The 21,979-nt window shown below is 39.1% G+C and overlaps 1 protein-coding gene across 8 annotated transcripts in view; it reads right to left on the reverse strand.

Moving 5' to 3' along the window:
* Positions 1 to 6,961: 6,961 nt before the first annotated feature.
* The window catches only part of Grik1 (glutamate ionotropic receptor kainate type subunit 1), a 379,400-nt gene continuing 364,382 nt past the window's right edge, over positions 6,962 to 21,979 (reverse strand). For 2 of the 8 annotated variants that reach the window (XM_026787203.1, XM_026787197.1), the window contains one exon: positions 7,411 to 7,566. In XM_026787203.1, coding sequence (XP_026643004.1) covers positions 7,411 to 7,566 — 156 coding nt within the window. Of the gene's footprint in view, positions 7,567 to 8,024; positions 8,112 to 19,278; positions 21,507 to 21,979 lie in introns of those variants that run through there. The other 6 variants (XM_026787215.1, XM_026787210.1, XM_026787199.1 and 3 more) reach the window with 5 other exon arrangements.

Genomic DNA, 21,979 nt, shown 5'->3' on the forward strand with positions numbered 1-21,979 from the left:
CTGACCACCAACTTGCAATCCTTCTGCTTTAGCGCTCTAATTGCAGGTGTGTGCCAGCACACCTGGTGACCCTAGGTCTTTAAATCAAGTCCATATTTGGTGAGTTGGATTTGGAGGGATGTAGTAAGGGAGGGAGGAAGGGGAGAGAGAGAAAGATAAAGAGGGAGGGAGGGACAGAGAAAGAGAGAGAGAGAGAGAGAGAGAGAGAGAGAGAGAGAGAGAGAGATTCACATCATGAAAAGCATGCACACAAGCTAGATATAGTTCCAGATGTTGGTTGGTTCTGGTTTGCTGAAATTAACCTGGTTCATGGCCTCTGATGGTGTTATTTTTAGGAGGAAGTCAGAAAGAAATCATCCAGGAAATCTGTGTGATGAGATCATTAGACATTTCAGTGAAAGATACCCTTGCAATTAATTTCATTTGCACCATGCATGCTTATGAACCGCTATATTTGTTGGGATGTTGTGAAAAGGTCAAAACTAATTATATATTTGTTATGATGAGCTGAGAATCTTAGCTGTCATCTGTTATTTCTGTTCCCTGGAGACAATATAGACTCTGTTCCATCTCTGCGCTGGAATTTTGACTGTGATTTGTTAAGACTTTAATGAAAATGTTTCTTTCATCACTGTAGTTTGGTTTATTATGCTTAATGTCACCAAATTACTTATAAACCTCGGGATGACTTTATTAAAAATGGTCTAATTTTAATTTGTTGCTTTGAGTACAGAACTCATCATGAAGATAAGGAAAATCTGCTTTCTTCAGAAATATTCTAGAAGTTTTGATAGACCACAAATGTAGTTAACATATTCAATACTCTATCTGAGGTTTGTTGCTTGAAACTCTTTAATGTTTGTGTGTTTTCTTTTCAATGAATTGCTTATGCATCCATGTTCCTACTAGGGAATTTACCTGTGTGTTGTTTATTGTGGGCAGATGGAGATGCAAATGTCGGCAAAACTCAACAGCTTCCACAATTATGCTCTATAAAAAATTAAGTGTCTCAATAAAACTTCACCTTGGAAATGTGATTTATATTTTTTTGACTTTCTCAAAAAGGAAACCATGTGACACACAGGGGAGATTCATTCGTCATCTGATGTTTGTTTATTGCCCACCGCATGAAAGTGATTGAAAAACTTATGTGAAGTACCTGAAAACTAAATGAGATATTCAGATCCACATGCTGAGGAGGAGTTTCTACTCATCAGGAAGTTTACAATCTCATTTGACCCATGAGATGACCATAAAGGGGGTGAGGCATGAGGTCATGCCATCTCTGTATTTTAAGTATGACTTGAACAGCTTGCCTTAGAAATGAAATGTAAATGTATAAAGGGTATGTTGTGAGCAGTAATTGAAATAGTTTTCAGCCTACTTGATTGAAAATGCATTTTATTAAACAATAAAGCTTAGAAATGATATTTTACAATTTAAATGTCTTGGGAATGTATGGCTATACTTAAATGTTGCTTCTCAGTAACAGCAATAGTTATCTATCTATCTATCTATCTATCTATCTATCTATCATGTATTTGTCTCTATCTATCTGTCATCTATCAGTCAGTCAGTCAGTCAGTCAGTCAGTCAGTCAGTCAGTCAGTCAGTCAGTCTATTCTATTAAGAGATGGTAGGAAAGGAATAATTACTCCAAAAATAGTTGTTTAAAAATTGAATGTAAATTTGGACTTAAGTAAAAAGCTAAGATTGCATTTTTTGAATGCTCAAGATTACACTCACTCTGAAAGATTGAAGCTAGAACCATCATTCTTCTCAATAAGCCCTCTGGGTTTATAAAATACTTAGCTTCTTTTCTTATATTAATGGTTTATTTTTCTGTGGTGGAGAGCATAACTTGATGTCCTAGCTTCATGTGTTGAGGCTGAGCAGGCACATGAGGCTGTGCACGCTGGGAGACAATCTTGAACTTTGTGGATGATGCAATCTCTAGAAGTTAGGTGGGACTGGGGTATGGTTTTGGTGATAGTATAGGCAGGGCTGCATTATATTGTTTACCAATTTATAGATTAATAACATTATGCAATTTACCTCACCTCTCTGAACATGTCTGTAATTATAATGAATAATATTTACTTATTATTGCTATGAATAGTATATGATCAGTGTTGTGATTTGTTGTAGAGTCATTAAATGAGTGCTAGCTAAAATTATAGTTAACATCTGATAATATGCCTTGGATATGCTACTGAAAGCAGTGCTCAGAAGAGTCTAGGACAACAAGACACATGCACATGTTATATTTTATGTATAATTTTCTTTTAATGTCTAAATGAAATGTCAAGGTTACTTTGATGTTGGTTCTTCATAACCCTAGCTCGTCCTGGGTTGTAGGTATTCCTTGTCTGTGGGGAGTGAGATAGGGCAAAGGCTCTTTGGGATCCATGTGGATGTAACAAGGAATGCAGAGCTCAGAATTCCTGCTTGAGTCATGCTTGGCAAGGGCAGCAATGGACTGTGCCAGGTCTTGGAGGGGCCCGAGCTGGGTCCTGAAGATTAACAGTTGCCCTGCTATCAGATGTTCCAGACACTGAGATGTGTGCAGTGTTTTGCATGCGAGACCAATATGCACCTTGCAGAAGAGGACCTAGAGGCTCTCTGAGTTCCCTGTAATTCCGCTGTCTCATGTTCTATACTGACTTGAATTCTGCTTCCTGATTGAGAGTATGCTGGAAGGTGAATCACTACAAAAACACGCACTGGCTTGGACCACAGACCCTCACAGTCCTTCTGACCCCAGCTTTTGGCTATCTTTCCTCATCCCTGATCCTACTCCTCAGAGTCCCAGTATGACCCCAGGAAGAACTGCTGGTCTAGTTTACATGACCTCCTACTTAATCAACAGTACATGTTTGACGCCATTGTTTCAACGCTGTAGTTGCCAAACGAGGGTATAGGGGGTCAGTGTGATCTATATCCTGTGGTTTATTATCCGAGGACTGTTGTGATGGAAAGTGTCCTTAATAATGTGACTTCTTAGCTTAGAAGCTGCATGTAGAGCTGTTTAGGAAAAATTTGAATGTCTGGATACTTATTCACTGAAAAAGTGATGGGCCATAAGAACATGATAAAAAAATAAAATGAATGCAAATAAGCTGATTGCTGTGAAGAGACACCATGACCAAGACAACTTATAAAAGAATATATCATTGGGGGCTTGCTTGCAGTTTCAGAGAGTGAGCCTATGACCATCGTGGTGGGGAGCATGGTAGTAGACAGGTCATGGTGCTAGAAAGCTTCCATCAACAAGATGGAGGGACAGAAGAGACCTGGCATGGGCTTTTGGGACCTCAAAACCCACACTCAATGACATACCTCCTCCAACAAGGCCACACCTCTTAGTTATCCCTAAATAGTTTACTAACTGGGACTCAAACATTTGAATAGATGAGCCTTTAGGGGGCGTTCTCATTCAAACCACCACACAAATCACCACATTGGATAATATCTGCCCATACATTTTTTCCAATATTCATTAATTGAGAAGGCGCTTGAGGAATGAACACATTTCTCTTACTGGACATTATAAAGTTAAACCTTAAAAGCAGGAGGGCAGTCCTCTGCAAAGGCAGCACACATGTTTCTGGAGTTCTAGAAGATTGCCTGTCATTTCTTGCCAGAGAATCACAGAACTGCTTCTGCTAGTAAATGTAGGGTGTCCACCTTCCTTCTAGTGGATTTTCTGTTTCTAGTTTGTCCTTCTTCCCTTTACAGAGAATTTTAAAACTGCAATGTGAATGTTTTTGTCTTCTTACACAGCAAAATTCCAGAAGCTTAAATCTGCTTTTGAAGCCCAGTTCTGTCTATGAATTCCCTCTTCATTACTGGAGGGAGCACCTTCCACAGACACCCCAGTACCTTGGAGGAAGGCCTTGCTTTAGTTCTGCACAGCTTTGACACTCCTTGCTCTGTATATCATGGACCATTTCCTATCTGCCTTCCACCCATTGCTCTAGGCTAGAACAATAAACTATTAATGGATTTGAGCAAATGCACAGTAACTGCTGCCTCTTTTAGCCAAAGTTCCCACTTGGTTCCAATCATCTTGTGGAGAACCCTGGCAGCATGTTTTGAAAGCTGTAGACTTGACGTGTCTTCAAAGAATCACCTGCATGGGTAGCTGCCTGGTGGATCTTTCCCTGAGTGGACACTGCCCCTCGGTTTATTATTTATCACTTGGAAGCAACTGCAGAATCTTCATGATAGCCACAATCTTATATCAATTGCACTGACACAAAGAGTTACATTAGAGCTGGATCTTCTGAGGCCAGAAAGAAAGTGCAGGCCAAATTAGCTTTACCTTTATTTAGTTTTCTTTAACTGGCCCTCTTTTGCCTTCTTTTAGCCTGAGAAGTCAGAGCCCCAGGTGTATGTGCAGCCTACAGGGAGCAAGTTGTCACGTTCCCTTTTCTTCTGCCACCAGGGCCAGGTGTGAGACGTGAACAGAAAATAAATCTTAGCTGTGAACATCACCATTCCTTCAATCCTGACCTTTCTCTCGTCCCGAATTTCTCACCTGAGCAACCTAGTTCTTTTAGCATAAAGAAACTGCTGAAGGAAGAAATGTTAGACCTACCTTTTAATTAGCTTTGCCATTGATTTGTACTAATTCTGTATGAGTCACTGCTTCTTAGTGAATCCGATAAAAATTTCAGAGGTTAATGATTGTTCTCAGAATTTTCCTGGACCAGGTTCCAGAGTCTCTGCATTTTTTTTTCTGGTGTCTGAACTCATTAGCTTACTCCCTTCTTCATTGGAAAGAATGCAGACTCACACAGAACCAAGCACATGCCCGGGAACTAGATGTTCTTTTATGGATGAAAACATCAGGTGATTATACGCTGCTTTTATAGTTAGTTTAAAAAATCCCCTTTGGCAATTTTACCTACTTTAATATATCTTTAACAGAATTTCACATAGCAAACTTTATGTTTTGAAAGAAAATTCAGTTATGAAATTGAGGGGGAAAAGGCCATCTGACAGCTTCAACTGTCAACTTGACAGAGCATACAGGCACTGAGTAGTTCCAACTGAGGGGTTATTCCCCAGATCAGATTGCTCTGTGAGCATATGTCTTTATAGATAATTGATATAATAGGGCTCAGCCTACTGTGGGTGGCATCATTCCCTTGGCAGTATAAGAAAGCAAGCTAAGCATAAGCCTGCAAGCCAGTTAGCAAATAGTATTTCTCCATGGTTTCATCTCCAAAATCTTGCTTGAGTTCCTTCCCTGAATTCCCTCAACAGTGGATTCAGAAGTGCAAGCCAAGAAAACGCTTTGTTTCCCTAAGTCCCTTTGGTCATAGTGTTTCACCACAGCAGCAAAAATGAAACCAGAAGACTGACAATTGGAGAGTTGAGTATCCCTGAAGCAAGGTTGTTATTCAATATATTTTAAATATTATATTTCTATATACTTCCTTCCTCCAAATTTCTGTAATAAGCTGTGAAATCATAAATATTTAAAAAATGACTAAAACAGAAACAAAAAATTACTGAAACTGCAAAACTCAATAATTTAGATGTAGTTTTTAGTGAAGAGAAGAAGCTACATTTTCCTTTCTGAAATATTATCATTCTGATCAGCTCTGGGTCAGGAGTCCTGTTGGATCATGGAGGTACGTTCTGGTGTGAGCTCACTTTCTCTTTCTTCCTGTCCTCTTTCCTTTTGTTTCTTCTCAACTAGAGGTGTGAAACCCCCTGTTTGGGTCATTACATCTTACATTTTTATTTTTTTTTTATTAAAAAAAATTTCTGCCTCCTCGCAGCCTCCCATTTCCCTTTCCCTCCTCCCACTTTTCTCCCCCTCCCCCCACTCCTCTCCACCTCCCTCTCCAGTCCGAAGAGCAGTCAGGGTTCCCTGCCCTGTGGAAAGTCCAAGGTCCTCCCCCCTCCATCCAGGTCTAGGAAGGTGAGCATCCAAACTGGCTAGGCTCCCACAAAGCCAGAGACTTTATTAGAGCCTCTTGTGTGACAGTGATCTGAAACACAGATTTCCATCACCCGAAATTCCATATTCCACAAGGAAATAGTTCATATGAAAACTTTGAGTCTCTACAAAACAAAGTCGTAAGTAAAGGCAAGTTTAAAATGCAGGGGTGGAGATGCAGAGACACAGGTGCAGCAAGATGAAGAGGTTTCTTTGTGGGCTCAAGATGCTGTCTGCTGGCATTCTTAGCTTTGGACTAAAGTTAGATGTCTATAATGTAATAGGCTCTATAGTCACGAGGTTGAATTCTTACATGGAAGGAGGCAAACAAACAGAGACTCCCTCTGCCCTCATTGGCATCAGACTTCTGAAGGGAAGCTGCCTTGTCTGGCAATGAAGGGAAAGCTCCTGAAAAGATTCTGTGTCTGCAGAGCCTGGCTGGCTGATCTGAGATGGGAACATTGCAGGACCAGAGGCTAACTACCTTCTTCTGGGCTAAGTACTGCCTTTCTAAATATCTTACATTTTAAATGTATTTGATTCCTTTTTCCACCTGACATTGCAACCTTGGTCAGGTCAGTGCCATTGAACACGGTGCTTCCCCAGCCTGGGCTCCTTCTGACCTCCATCTTATACTCCCATGTTGCTTGATGACGCCTGTTTCATTCTGTCATTGGTCTTCCCCTACAGGCAGCCTTTACCGTCCCAGGCCCAGGTGACTGTCCCTGCACCCTGTTCAGTGTCTGACAGCACCATTCTGACAGGCATTCCCCTCTTGTTTGTATGAGGAGAACACATCTGTTTTTCCTCAAATGATAGCAGCATGATATCTTACAATGTGGTGAACAGTTAGCTTCTAAATGTGCTTTCCCTTAAAAAAAAAATCGTTTCTTTATAATATGCTTACTAATTTTCAAGTGGTATTTATTTAAATCATGTATAAAATTAGACTTTAGAAGACAAAAATGATTGGCTTTCCCTCTATAGTAAGCAGGTAACTTCTCTAAACTGAAACAGCTATATAAGCTCAGCCCAGATGACTGTGTTTCTTAACATATAACTCAGAGCAGCAAATTCTATAGCTAGTGATACTCAACAGCCAGTGCTGGGAATGAGGGGAAAATTGGGGACAAACAGAAGCTCAAACTTGTTATGAAAAACAAAGTCCACGTGTTTATTATTATTTAGAAAGCACACATAGCAATATATTGGGGGAAAAGAGAAAATGCAAAATAAGTGTGCATACAAATTCATCTGAAAAGAATCAGTTTAACTTCTGAATAATATCTATGTGAGCTTTAAAAATTGTGCATTTCTTCTCCCTCTATCCATGATTGGAGTTACAGATAGAGGTATGTGAAAACACGTCTCTTTCTTGTCAAAAATCCTCCCTCCACGTATCTGCAGTGGGAATGGCCTTCTCCTCCTTGGACGGTGCCTACACGTGTGTTCTCGGATCATGCCACAGTCTCTTTTCTCTGAGTCCGTCTCTGATGGCAAGTAAGGATACTTGTGAAGGAAGATTTGCCCTTAGTTCTTGACTTTTTCTTTAATTTTTTCTGATTCTTGAGTGAGATTCCCAGCTCTTCCATGATGGCATTGAAAGAGAGACACTAGAGATCACAGAATAAGGGAGTGTCAGTGTCCTGGAACCACGACCAGCCTGCACTGACTTGTATTTCTTGCCTACCATTTGATGGACGTAAGTTACTTTTTTTTAAAGGCAGGTCCATAACTAAAGGCCAGCTCCCATCACCACCTCCTCCACCCACTGGCCGTCTGTCCTTTATACTTAAGGAAACTGAGGCAGAAAGTTAGCTCAGCAGACTATATTCTACTCACAATCATACCAGTTCAGAAATGATAGACTTTCCCAGTTCAGAAAACAAAACAAAAAACAAAGCAAAACAACCCCCCCCCACAACTCAAAGCTCTCAAATTGACAACTTACCTTTGCTGAGACAGCAAAATAGAGTTAAATTAAGGCATTTCCCCCACTGAGATGATCCAAACATTGATAGAGTTATCAAGGCATACGACACTTCAGTAATGCTATAGAAAGTGAACAAACCTTCTCTACACCAAGGCTTTCTTTTTTGCTCCCATGAAACCTTACTTTGTTCCTAAAATAAAATCTAAGTCTTGATGACTTTCCTTTCTGACAAAAAAAGAAAAAAAAACAATTTTAAATTGTATATTTTCTCCAAAAAAATCCAGAGATTCTGGCAGCAGCAATGACGCAGCTGGGGTTGAAATGGAAAATAATGGCATGGAACTGCACAGCAAAAATAATGATACCACACAATGGAAGATGGAAGAGTGGCCAAACAATGTTATGTATATGCAGAAAAATATATATATAGATACATATCTCCATTACAATATGCTATGCCTATTTGCATGCACACCATATCAACAGCCAACACAACATAATTTGTTGTCATTTCTTCTATCCAAGATAAGCTCTTTGGACACATTCCTGCCTTCAGGGATCTACAGCTTTCCTTTTTGATGAGGTTACTATGAAAATGTTCTCTAGTGAGAAAAGGCTGCCCGGAAGGTCAAAAACTGCAGGATCCACTTATATGAAGTATTTGAAATTTTCCAACTTGCAGAAACACAAAGTGGAGCGGTCAGAGCATGGCCAGGGGCTGGTGAGGGGAAATGGGATGGTCGCTATTCGCTAGGTATAAAGTGTCTGTTAGCAGAAGGAATCATTTCTGATTTCTGGATGACCATTTAAATGGAAGGACAAGAGGAAGGAATACAAGGAGTGTCAAAGATTTTACAGACATTATTATATAAAAACCTTATTCCACTCATTTAGTAGATGATCGCAAATTATTATCAGGGACACTAAGTTAAAACAAAAAGGAAGTACTGTCTGGTGCTGCCTCCCTCCGTTTATAAGGACGGCTGACCCTCAAGTGACTCCACTGGAAATCATCTATGTCTGGATCTTTTTTAAATCACTGTAAGTGTTTTGTGAACTTTTCCTTGTGAAATCATCTTACAAAATTATAGTCTTGGTTTTATTTTAACTCTCATGGATTTAAATTTAACTATTCATGCCATTTTGAATTTAAACAGTAAAAACGAAGCTAAAAAATGTAGCTTCCATGAGAAAAAGAGTGAAGAAAATGTTGGTTGATGCTGCTTTCCTTATTTTGTGGAGAGAGATGGAAATAGACTTTTATCGTGACATTCAATTATGGTTTTATTTAAAAGCCCATCCTCTTGCCAATTTTAGACGCCTTAAAATACAACAACCCTTATTTTCTGATCAACCCTAAGTGCTCACTCCCTGACTTCAGTATGAGACTGAGCACACCTCACTTTTTCGGTGATATTGGTCCCTTTGTCTTTGGTCACAGACTTTTTGACTCTCACTTTGTCTCCGACTGTCTAAAAAGAAAATGGCAAGCTTTGGGGCTGACCTTTCTGTTTCCAAATTTTTGATGTAGCCACAAGGAAAGGTGACCTTTAAGGTCCCCTTCGGCCTGAGCACAAATAAAAGATAGTCCTTCTCATCCACAAGAAATGAACCAGTGAAGGTCATTGCTCAGCCCAGGTGCCATGTCAAGGCATTAGATTCTCACCTTGTATAATCTCAGAACCTACACTGGCTTCTATATTTCTGTTTCTGCATTTGGGATTTTAGCAGCTTCTCCCTATTAATAGTGCTGTGGAAATGTAATTTATTAAAGTGAGGGTTTGAATTTCTAGGTGCTGCTTTTGACAGGAAGTATTAAGCATTCAGCTAACCACCTTTCTCTAGCAGCACTGTGATTGCAGTCAGAGAATCCTAGGAGTTGTCTTCCACTGCTTTGTGGAATGGAGATGCTGCTATAGTCCTGGCCCTAGGCTTGTTTATCATTGGTAGATGGTGCTCACAGTTTAAGCATAGCTCTAAATGGTCATGATTTATAGTTTATAATTGGCCACTAGCATCAGAATGCTGGGATTGAAACTTAGTTATGCTGTCAAGATATTTTCTTTTTTACTCAATTCCCTTGTTTATAAAATGACATTACAGTGGAATCTGTCCCAGAGATTGGATGAAAATTCAGTAAATTCAGTGAGCTGGTGTGTACATGCATGTGTGGCGTGTGTGGCGCATGTGTGTGTGTGTGCATGTGTGTGTATGTGTGCATGCATGAGTGCGTGTGTGCATGTGGTGTGTGTCCTAGAGAGAGAGAGGGGGAGAGAAAGAAAGAGGGAGGAAGGGAGGAAGGGAGGGGGAGGGAGGGAGTGAGGGAGAGAGAGAGAGAGAGAGAGAGAGAGAGAGAGAGAGAGAGAGAATAATGCAGTGCCTGACACATTGTAAATAGGTTTCTTACAGTACCATTGTATCACTGCAGTGCAGACATTTCAGCTCTGCCGGCACTGACTAATTCACGGTTTGCAGAGGACACAATGAAAAAGCAGATGCTTCTCTGAGTCAAGCCATCGTATACCCTCCCATGGAACAATTCCTTTTGGTTATTTAGACCATGTTTTAGTTAAAGTAGATTCTGTGTATATTTAAACCAGAACATTTCAGTATCTCTTATCATGATTTCTTTAATATCTGTTATCATGATCCCTTTCTAATTCATAACATGTCTTGGTGTTTATGTGAAAATGACATTGAAGGAAGACTACGTGCTTAGACGTGACAGGCATGAAGTACAGTAGCTTGCTGTTTAAGACCATGCTCTGGCAGGTTTCTGTGATGGGAAGGCTGCAAGAAACTCCATTTGCAAATGAACTTGAAACAAAATTATGTTATTTGTGCTGTTCTTGTCAGTGTTCAGAGATAAAGTGAGGTGTGTGTGTGTGTGTGTTTGTGTGTGTGACTTCTCTTTTAGAGGAGAGGAAACTGAGCAACAAATTATTCTAGCTGAGACCCAGATAGTTCATCTTAAGTTGCAGCTCTCCCGGTTTTTAAAGGGAGAATAACACGCTTGAGGATTTGATCTCCCAAGTGCGTTTCTCTTTCTTGCTTCTCCTGCTTCAAGCATTTCTCCCACACCCCCTTCTAATTTCTCTTGCCTTCCCTTTTGGAGAATTTCTTTTAATAGTTGCTGACTTCACGGTGCCTCCTTTAGATTAGCCCCAGATGTTTGATTTCACGGTCCTAGTGTGAGCCTGGTGCAAATATATAATCTTTCCCTGTAGCTTTAATCGTCTTATTGCAGATGCTGTTTGGAAGGGGTGGGACTTGGTGCTCTGGCTCTTCCTTATTGGTAGAGCACTAACGTGAAGCCCGAGGGTCAATATCCAGGACTGTGTAACACAAATCACTTTTTATGTTCATCTTGTTTTGCTTCGCAAATAAACTATGTTAGAATCCTCACTCTCCAAAAATGATCCAGAAGATATGTTCCCCACAATGTGTCAAAGAAAGTTTGGAACTCATGCACCTGCCCTCACAACAGAGAGACTGAAAGTTGGTCATATTATTAGTTTTCAGAGCAGTGGTAACAGGTCTGCTTGTGCCCGAGAGCTAGCGAGGGAGCTGATTCTCATCCACACTGGATAAGCTTGGGTAGAAAAAATGTAAGCCTTGAAAAGCCGTTTCACAGTTTGGCTACTGACCCTGACTCTCTCTCTGGACCCAGAGATCCTTTGTGTGGACCATATCCCCGTGTCTTCTATGATGCTTTGAATGGCCCCTCAGAGGTAATTAATGTGCAGCTCTGGGCTTTTCTTCCTGTGGTGTGTACACCTAACCAGTGTGTTCTTCTTACTCGTTGGCAGCACGTTTCACCACCTCTTGGTCCTCCCTTTCCTCTTTGTTCATGCAAGGAGAAACTGGAACCAAGATCATCACTTCCTCAGATGCTAGATTTCTGGTTCCCCATCTTCGGAAATTCATTCCCTAGTTTTCTCAGTTTTACTGTCTAGGCCATCAAACTATAAACCTGAATGTGCAGTGCCTACAGGGCCGCTCAACATCCTGTGAAGCCAAATGACCTTCTTTCTGGTCTATCTTTTTTTGAAAGGGTGACAATAGATTTTGCTATCATGATAAATACATTGTGCAACAGAATTCTTAATACAAGTGAAATTTGAAGGTTCAAAAAAATTATGCACATAAGTTACCAGCCAGGGCTGTGAAACCTGTAAATCAGGTAGATAGGGGCAAGTATCTTCATTCTGTTTTAACACTAGGGGTGATTTCATGGGAGCCCTTGAGAGTGTAACCCTGAGGCAATGAGAATTTTGGTATTTATTCATGTGTTCCTTACCCATGTTTATGAATCTCAACATTTTCCCCACTTCTCAAGTTACACTGAGAGTTTTGTAAGCACTGTCCTGGAGTCACGGATGCTAGGTGTACACAGAGAATACAGATCGTTACATTCTTAAATACATTTTGTGGAGCTATTAGAGGGTACTCTAGTCTCTGACCCTATTAGTTAGAATAGCTGTGCATTTGTAAGATGGGGAAAGCCAAGTGATCTGCACTGTAGAAGGCTGATATTAGAAATCCAGTTCCTAGCTTTAAGGACACAGAGAATGGTCTGTGAAGGTACAGTTGTTTTGTGTCTGTTTTCAAAGGATTGTCGTTCAACCTGGAGATGAAAGAAACTGGTCCTAGGAATTGGGAGTAATTGGGAATGAACCCCCTACCTCTCCCTCCCCACCATGCTTGAGTCAGAGATCCATGGCCACTGATAGGCACTTTGGGCCAAAGAGGACCTTCCTTGTCCCGGAAAGGCCAAAAAAAAAACCAATGAGTACAGAGAGAAGAGTGAAGGATGACCTACTTCAGCCCTGTGACTAGAACTAAGACGTTGTATGCCGTGGAAATGAGTTTCATGCAGACCTGGTATGCACTCATCAGCAACTCTCTTTGCTTGAAAGTGGCAGGGATATGGACTTGTTCCCCAATATAAGCTACTAATGGAAACTTTCTTGTCTTTGGAAGCAGTGTCAGATGTCCATATAGCTGGTTCCTCATCCCCTTAGCTTCTCTCTTGCTTCTAACACTGAGATAATCTCACAGTGATTGTCTCATGAGGAGGACTGGCTCTATTTTACTGTTTTACTTTAAGCTTTTCACAGAAGACGTAGGGCCATAAAAATACATTTCCAGAAGTTTTTTTCCTTCTCATTAGAGTGGCTGGCTCCACCATTGACCTAGAAGTGGGGTTTCAATTGTTCATAATTCTTATTCATGGTGTCTTCAGTTTTGAAGCACTAGCTTATGTTCATTATAATCGGTATGTATTTTATGATGTAAACTAACTTGTTAGAAAGTTACATTGTAAAATGCGATTCTGCTTAAAAAAAGAAACACAAACAAACAAACAAACAAAAAATCCACAACAAAACAGAAATTCAGCTATATTCACTATTGCATCTTGTCAGATCAAGAAAATTCACTTTTGATTGGAAATGTTTTCTTTTGTTTAATGACCCAGCTACCCCAGGTCTTTTTCTTTGTTTCCCTCACCCACCCCTCCAACTTCTCTTTCTGAAGGCCGTCTGCAATTAAGAGAGGAGTCTGGAGGGCTTGAGAGCTACTGTTCTGTGAACTCTATCTGTCTCTTTGACTTTCACTGGTGTGGCATCTATTAGTTCACGGATATCCATCTGTCTCTGCTAAGTCACCTGAGATGCCCATGGTTCCAATGGTCTCCTGGTGGTCTGGGTATGCATCTTTTCATTTAACCTCAATTTTACCACCCTGCTACGATTCTCTCTATCCTTCCATAGCCTTTTGTTTTTCTGAGAAAAGGCATGGGGAGATATATATATATAGTTTTTGGTGTGAGTTTGAGCAAGACTTTTTGGAGGCCTCCATAGTCTCATTACCTAATACTGTTTTTCCTGTCATTCAAGAGACAGATGGAAGATTTCTGTACAACTCTTACCACTTACTGGGGTCTTTGGTGAAGTGAATGAAGGTATTTCTTTCACTGTTCCCTTAGACCTCTTTTGAGATTTCCACTTGCTGTCCTGTGCTGACTTGGAGGTGGACTCTGAGCTGGTCTTAGACATTCAAGAGGCATCTAAGCATTTGTGGTTTCCCTTCAATGCTCTCCTTTTGCCCTAGTGGTGGAAACCAGGTACGGGAGGTGGAATGAGAAGGAAAACAGCACTGTCTATATTACCTCAGTCTCTAGGCTTGGATTCCTTGCTACTTACAAACTGTTTCAACTGGGACCATTGATTTATTAAATGAAACATCTGGATTCTGCAGCTAAAAGTCACGTATTCTGAGAGCACTGCTGTGTCACAAATTTGAAAAGCCAGTTTGGTCCTCAAATGCTGAAAGTTTGACTCCCCTCTAACTTGATAAAGCAAATATGGAAAACAAATACAAGCCACCCACTCTGACTACCTTTCCCAGCATTCTTAGATAGGTTCTGCTTTCAGACTTGGGCCTGACTATGTGACCAGTTCAGTTTATTTCTACTTTCCCAATTTGTGTGCAATTAATTATATGCTTCCAAGAACTTTCTATGTACATGCCTCCTTGCTGTCTGTCTGTCTCTCTGTGTGTGTACGTTTGTGTGTGTGTGTGTGTGTGTGTGTGTGTGTGTGTGTGTGTGTGTGTGTGTATGTGGTTAATTTAATCTGTAGGTTCATCCAAATTGAGAATGATCCCACTTCTGCAATAATCACTGTTTGGCACAATTTGCACATGATTGACTGTGTGGGCATCCCCTCACCCCTTTTCTGTGTTGGTTGATTGGATTATTTTCTCTATCCACAGGAGGCCTATCTTTGAAGTACTGACAGGGCAATGCAATCCTGCTTATCATGCTAAAAATTTAATGTGTTCATCAGACACACAGTCATCTTAAAACATGTATTTTATTTTTATACCACTTTTGTTATTTCATTTCCTTTATTTTTCTAGTATATTTAAAAACCATTGTGGTGATATGGTAACCTCAAATTTCATCTTTTAAAGTTGAAGAAACAGAGTCGGGGGAAGCAAATTCACTTGCTCAGAGTCCCAGGGCCATTTAACAGCAGTGTGGAGGACTGAATTGTTTTTCAAGATCTTGTCTATTGGGTCACACAGGACTTTTAGAGCTAGGCTTTTAAGAAGAATTATTTGTATTTTTGCAGCATTTCTATATGAATACTAAATGTCTCCTCAATGCTCTGATGCTTGGGTTTCTAGGCAAAGGCAGTCTTCCCACCTATACAAAAAAAACCAGGCTTCTGCATTATTATTATTATTTTTTAATTTTCGAGACAGGGTTTCTCCGTAGCTTTTGGTTCCTGTCCTGGAACTAGCTCTTGTAGACCAGGCTGGCCTCGAACTCACAGAGATCCACCTGCCTCTGCCTCCTGAGTGCTGGGAATAAGGCATGCGTCACCACCCGCCCAGCCTGTATTATTTGTTAAATAAATTAATCAAGCCAAAGATTTAAAACAAAACAAAACAAAAAACTGGAGCTACAGATATTTCTAAGTGCCTGGAAACATGCCAGGCTTGGGAAGACTTCTTGTGTATGGGAGTTTCTTAGTCCCTGTTGTTGTAAATGACTCAAGAATCAGATCAGGGAAGACTTAAGTTCAGAAGCTGATCATTTTATATATGAATGTTTTAAGTTTGAAAATGTCATTCAATTGAAATATTGGGAAGAAAGACTATTCTGGCTCAGGTTCCTGCACTGTCTTGTTTCGGGAAGCACAATAGCTGCACCCCATCCCTTTGGTCTTTGTTATTAATTTTGCTGTGCGTACCTTGTGCTCATTACTGGGCAGTTTAGGTCAGTAGTTGAATGCAGCCTGACATTAGTGATGTTCAGGGTCGGTGAGGTGTTGAACCAGGGAGTTGTGCAAATGCGGTAATGACTTGCTTTTTCCAGAATGCTCTAATAATTATAAATAGAGATTCTTTGAAATTTTAGGGAAAGATCTTCTTGCCCATATTACCAGTTTCTATGGAAGGCATTTTGAAAGCTGAATAGTTTTAAACCCTGTAATCTGGACATGAAATTCCACGGATGTGAGAAGCTCTGTGAGATTGTTCCTACAAGTGCCCTGTATGTCAGCAGCCCGCAGAGGTGCTTTATTCTCCGCTGGGGTTAATTAATGGTGGGCAGAAGGCAGTACAGAAAGCATACATCCTTTTCTCTTGCTTTTCCATGTTGTTCAGGCTTACTAGCAAATCGACCTTGTAGGATAAACACCATGTTCTTAGAAATTAATTGGAATTCATTGTGGTATTGCATTGTAGCTCATAGGGTATAATATAATGCTTCTCAAATATAGTGAGGATTTTTGGAAGTAATTTTCCTTGGATAAGTTTATAAGAATAAAAATCCAGCTGGTTTTCATGTTTCTCATGCATTTTTACTAAAAAAAATGTTAAAATTGATTTATAATTTTAGTCTGGTACAGCAAAGTACAATGTGAAGCTTTATTTTTTTCTTTCTTGGATTAGGTGATTGACATATTTATGAAGAAAAAATTAACATAATGTTTTTTATTATTGTTGATGTCTTTGTTCAATCTTTAATATCCTTCTATCTGACTTTAAGCAGTATTTTAAAAATAAAACCCACAACCTGCTACTGTTTTACAACAGGTCATGATTACCATTCAACTTGACAACACTGTTACGTTCATGGTAGTTTTTAATAAAAACCTTTGTGTGCCAAGTGCTTTAAAGTAAAACAACTATAAGAATTATTGAAAAAATAATTCATGTAAGAAAAGCTATTTAAAAATTCCTAGTATTCAAGATAGTTCAAGACTCATGAATATGACCCAATTTTGGAGAAAATCAATACATCCAAACTAACTTTAATGGAAACTAATGCATACAATCAATTTTGAATATCCTTTTCCAGGCTTTTGGCATCCAGATTCCTGGCTGTGTCTACCAAAGTGAAGATGTGGAGCTTGAGGACAGAAAATGTGAACCACCCCCCAGATGATTGTGATTTACACTAAAGTCTCTGAACTAATGATGTAAATACAGTCTGATGGGTTTTGTTCTAAATTTCACTTGAAATGCAATGGACCCTGCAGAGGTCAATTGGTTTTTGCAGTTATTTCCATGGCAACAAGAACTGGTTGTCTGAAGGACTGATAAAAGAAATATAGAAAAATGTATGAAGGCCCAAAGCAGCAACAAACTGCTTACTTCATAATTTTGAATAGGGATAGCTCTATGTTTTACAAGCAAATGTAGAGATTATGAGTTGAATATCATAAAGTTTCTGTCTCTAAGGATATGCAATTTCTTCTTTGAGTATTCACATAAAGGGACCATTGAATATCAGATGCTAAATATATAAACTCCCTCTCTTTTAGGATTAGTGGCTCTATTTTTAGCCTGAGTCAATTCATAAAAATCAATGATTTATTAGGTTCAATTATATCCACAAACTAGTGTTTAGATTACTGAATCTTAACTCTTTTTGACTATTAGAATCAATTGAGCATCTCAAATGATAACAATTGCCTTGCCCTAACTTCAGACTAATTAAAGCAGACAATCTGGAGAGAGGGCTCAGAGTTGCTACTATATGCATCTTAATATCTTACCTACTCAGACCCTTTTCTTGAATAGAGTAACTTTATTATTTTTTAACATGTGTGCAGGGAAAACTGAATAGAGTTTATATATTTTCATTTGTATTCCTGTTTTCTAAATCTGGGTTTATTTTAACATGATGAATTTATTTTTCTTACTGCTTATATGACCAGAGAGAGATTTAATTTTTCTGTAGCGTGCAATATTTGTTGTACAGCATTTATTATCAAGACTTTATAAGTGGCCTTATTCGCTATGTCATGATTAGACTTCATTTAATTCTCATGGTGTATATAGTATAGCATCATATTGAATGATGTGGCATTCCTTTCTGTATGTTGTGAATATGTTTTATTACCATTGGTTAATAAAGAAGTTGTCTTGGTCTATGGCAGGGCAGAAAATAGCCAGGCAGGAAATCTGAACATAGATATATAGAGAGAGTAGGTGGAGTCAAGGAGACGCTATATAGCTGCTGAAAGAGAAGAATGATAGAAACGTACCAGTAAGCCACAGCCTCATGGCAATACACAGGTTAATAGACATGGGTTAATTTAAGATATAAGTGCTAACTAGGAATATGCTTGAGTCATTGGCCAAATAGTGTTGTAATTAATATAGTTTCTGTGTGACTATTTGGGTCAGAGCAGCAGGAAAACAAAAGAACCATCTCTGTTTATACTCTGATGGAGGTGGGTCTTGTATCTATTTGTTGCTTTCAGTGGTTAATTAATAAAGAAACTGCTTGGTCCTCTGATAGGGTAGAATTTAGATAGGCAGAGTAAACAGAACAGAATTCTGGGAGAAAGAAGCTGAGTCAGGGAGTCGCCATGATTCTCCCACCGGACACAGACGCAGGTTAAGATCTTCCCTGGTAAGCCACCTCGTGGGCTACACAGATTATTAGAAATGGGTTAGATAGATATGTAAGAACTAGCCAATAAGAGGCTGGAACTAATGGGCCAGGAAGTGTTTAAAAGAATACAGTTTCCGTGTAATTATTTCGGGTAAAACTAGCCGGGTGGCGGGATGCAGCCCGCTGCTGTGGAGCTGGGAGGGAATGCAACCCACTGCTCCATATTTCAACAATACTCTAATTTAAAATTAAGGAAATTGAAGCTTAGAGAAGTTGAAACTTGATCCAAATGTTGCTTAATTGTTGAATGGTTTATAAACCACACACAGTATAAAGTGTCTTCCACATCATCATGGGTATTGATATTATTGACATAACATCACTGATATCAATCACAAAACACTGATATTGACATACTTGTGTTTCCTAGAGGGTCATCTGTGTCACACTGGTCTTTTCAGGTGCTTTATAGAAAATACACTATGACTTAAGAGCTTGAGAGATAGTGAGAAGTTGAAAATTCTCTGTCCATGACAACACTAAAATGCCACCTGGCAAGGAAATGTAGAGTGTTGTTCCTTTTGGGTTGTTTAACCATGAAAACATCATTAATGAGGCACTTTCCAGTGGTACCTGTTCTCAGAAATACTCCAAAGCAACCTTGTATTCTAGAAACGATTTCCTAGTGAGGGATGTTAGGCACTGAAGCTAGGACATACTTAGTAAGTGGCCTACAATGATGACACATGTGACTGTGCTTGAACCTAAGTTTGGATAATTTATAAAATTCTCTTTTAATTTTAATGTCATAACTCAAGGTTTAGGACTCTAATAGCTATTATTTATGATAATAAAGCTGAATTAAAATTTCTGAAGATCAAATGTAATGTTGTATAGGCAAACATTTTGAAAACCATAAAATACTGAGTAAATAACAGAATTAGATAGTATAGTCTAAAACAATACCAAAATATTGTTTATTTATTTATTTGTTTGTTTTTGAGACAAAGTCTCATGTAGTTCAGGGATCCCTCAAACTTAGTACATAGTAAAGGATGATCTTGAATTTCTAATCCTTCTCTTTCTATTTCTTGAGTGCTAGGATTACAGATTTGTGACAGCACACATAGTTTTGTGCGTGATTGGGACTGGGGAGTCCTACCCCAGAGCTTCGTGCATATCAGGCAAGCATTACATCAGCCAAGCTATATTCCAAGCTCTCCTATTATTAACTTTTGAAGGAAATTAGTTCTTTATTCATCTCCAAAACACATTTTAAGGATGAGCTGTTCTGAAAGGTAAGTTTTGCTAGTTATCACCATCTGACTTTTCTTTATCATCAGTGGTTCAGAAACTTTGTATCCATGTGGGTATACTAAATAGTTCTTGGGAAATAAACATAAGCAGTTTGTGGATTCTGTATGCTGAATCAGTAAGTCATGAAACTAAGAAGCATGGAGCCTTTATCCCACCTGATTCTCTTGACTGTGAGAATAAAAATCCTGATCAGTGACACACAGATTTTTTCTACTTTAATAACAGTAAATACATAGTAATATAATTTTTATATATTTTCATAAGAGATCATTTATTTAAAGGAATAGTCGGAGACAGAATCAGTGCAAGAGTCAAATTTTCTGATCATGCTTTACTGAGGAAATATAAGATTGATTAGAAAGAGTTGTGACTAAAATGGTCATGCAACGTGGCTGCCCTGATGCCAAACAACTCCTCTCTAGAACATATTCCTGGGCTGGGATATATTCCTGGGGATCACTTGATATGACAAGGAGTAATTTCCCGGTAGAGAACAAAGTCCAACTGATCCCATATTGAGAGGAGGTGAAAGATAGTTCCATTCCCCGACTCTCTGAGAAGGGTGAGTGAACTCTGAGAAAGCAGCAGACATTCCTTGACACACCAAATTAAGCCTGCCATTGGCTTCTATGTCACCAAGCTGAGTTAGTGTGGGGATTCTTTACAGCACTTTGAATGCAGGTAGAAAATAAATCTGCAGAGATCCGCAGCTAATGCATATGGAAATTCTCCCCCCTTCCCCGTCTCCACAGCACAGTTGGACTGCATTAATAATGGCTATGGGCCCAGGGAAATGAATGTAAATTTGGCAAGGCTCAGAAAAGTTGGCTGCAAGAAGCACTACTCTATCTTAGGTGAATGCAATAGTGTGGTGTGAGAGAATGTTCATGGTTGCAAAGTGTGAGTGTGGGTGAGCAGAAAACAGAAGATGACATGAATTAGTTCATACTTAGGACTCTGCTTGGCTCTTTAAAGAAATGTACATAATTTGAAAGCAAATGAGGTCCCTAGTGGCTCTACACCTATAGATGACAGCTAACTATTGTGTGAAAACCCGATGTTGCTGAGTTTCTGTCCAGAAATCATTTTGCCTATACCTCAATCCCCGAGTGAATTTCAGATGAGATAATCCCCCTTGCATCCAAGTTCAACCATTATTCTTTCAGAGATGATCCCTGAATCTTTAAAAGCCATGATATTAAGTTTTGAGTAAATAATACATTTAAAACCTTGGGATCAATTTAATTAAAAATTAACAATGTTATAGAGTTACTTGTATACTTATTGAGAAGACATGGCTAAAGGGAATTTGAAATATATAACTCTAGAGAACACATGAGACAGGAAGAGGAGGGGAAAGTTCACAAAGATGAAAAGAAGTGCACACAGAATTAGCGTTTTCCCGTGATTTTCCCTGTTGTGTCTCAATTTTTGTTTATGAAGAAAGGGTTATTTTTACTTTTAATGCATAAAGAAAACAGAAAGACAAGAATTTTGGATAGAAGAGATTTTTGTATATACATGCATCCAGGAGTCTATATTCTCCTAAAACCCTGTATCAGTATCTAGTACACTTTTTTCCCCGAGACCCAAGTGGAGTGCCTGGAGTAGTGTATGTATATTTTGTTAGTGTAAAGGGAAAGTACATGATGGCTATTTCTGCCTAGTAGACTCAGGCACAAGCAACACTCATTACAAACAGTTCTACTGGGAACACCTTTTGAAAAACTCAGTTATACAGTATGGACTGAGGACTGGGTCCGAATCCCCTTTTCCTCTCGTAATAATTTGCCACATTCTACGTCTGTAGATAAAGTAGTTCCGGAAGTGGAGTTGGTCGGATGGGTTTGTTTACACTGCAGTCCATAAAAGAAACAAAAAGCCTTGCATGCAAAAGAAACGAGAAAAAATACAGAAAGTGAATAAATGAAAAGCAAGAATGAATGTTTAAATGAAAAAATTAAATAAAATGAAGCCAGCAGTTATGAAGCAGCACATTAAAGCATAATATATACAAGCGTTTATTTTTCAAATTAGTAGCATAAAACAAGACACCTCAAGAGCGGATTGAAAGTTAGGGCAGATCAGTCCATTCTACCTATCACCTCAAGACAGTTTTCAAGAATGAGGTTCAGGAAAGGGGTGACCCATTGCCTCATAACTGCTTTTTAATTTTGGGGAGGGTTTCCATAGAGAAAGAAGGTTATAGCAAATTATGCCCAGTGTCAGGCAGTCAAAACACAGTTTTCACATCAAGAAAGTGGTTCTAGTATCTGGTTATTAATCAAAATCAGCCACACAATTTTCAAGACTCTGTGCAAAATGGACATATGAAGTCCTACCTTGAAAATTATTA

The sequence above is a fragment of the Microtus ochrogaster genome, chromosome 2, assembly GCF_000317375.1.
Source record: "Microtus ochrogaster isolate Prairie Vole_2 chromosome 2, MicOch1.0, whole genome shotgun sequence".
Taxonomy (NCBI): Eukaryota; Metazoa; Chordata; class Mammalia; order Rodentia; family Cricetidae; genus Microtus; species Microtus ochrogaster.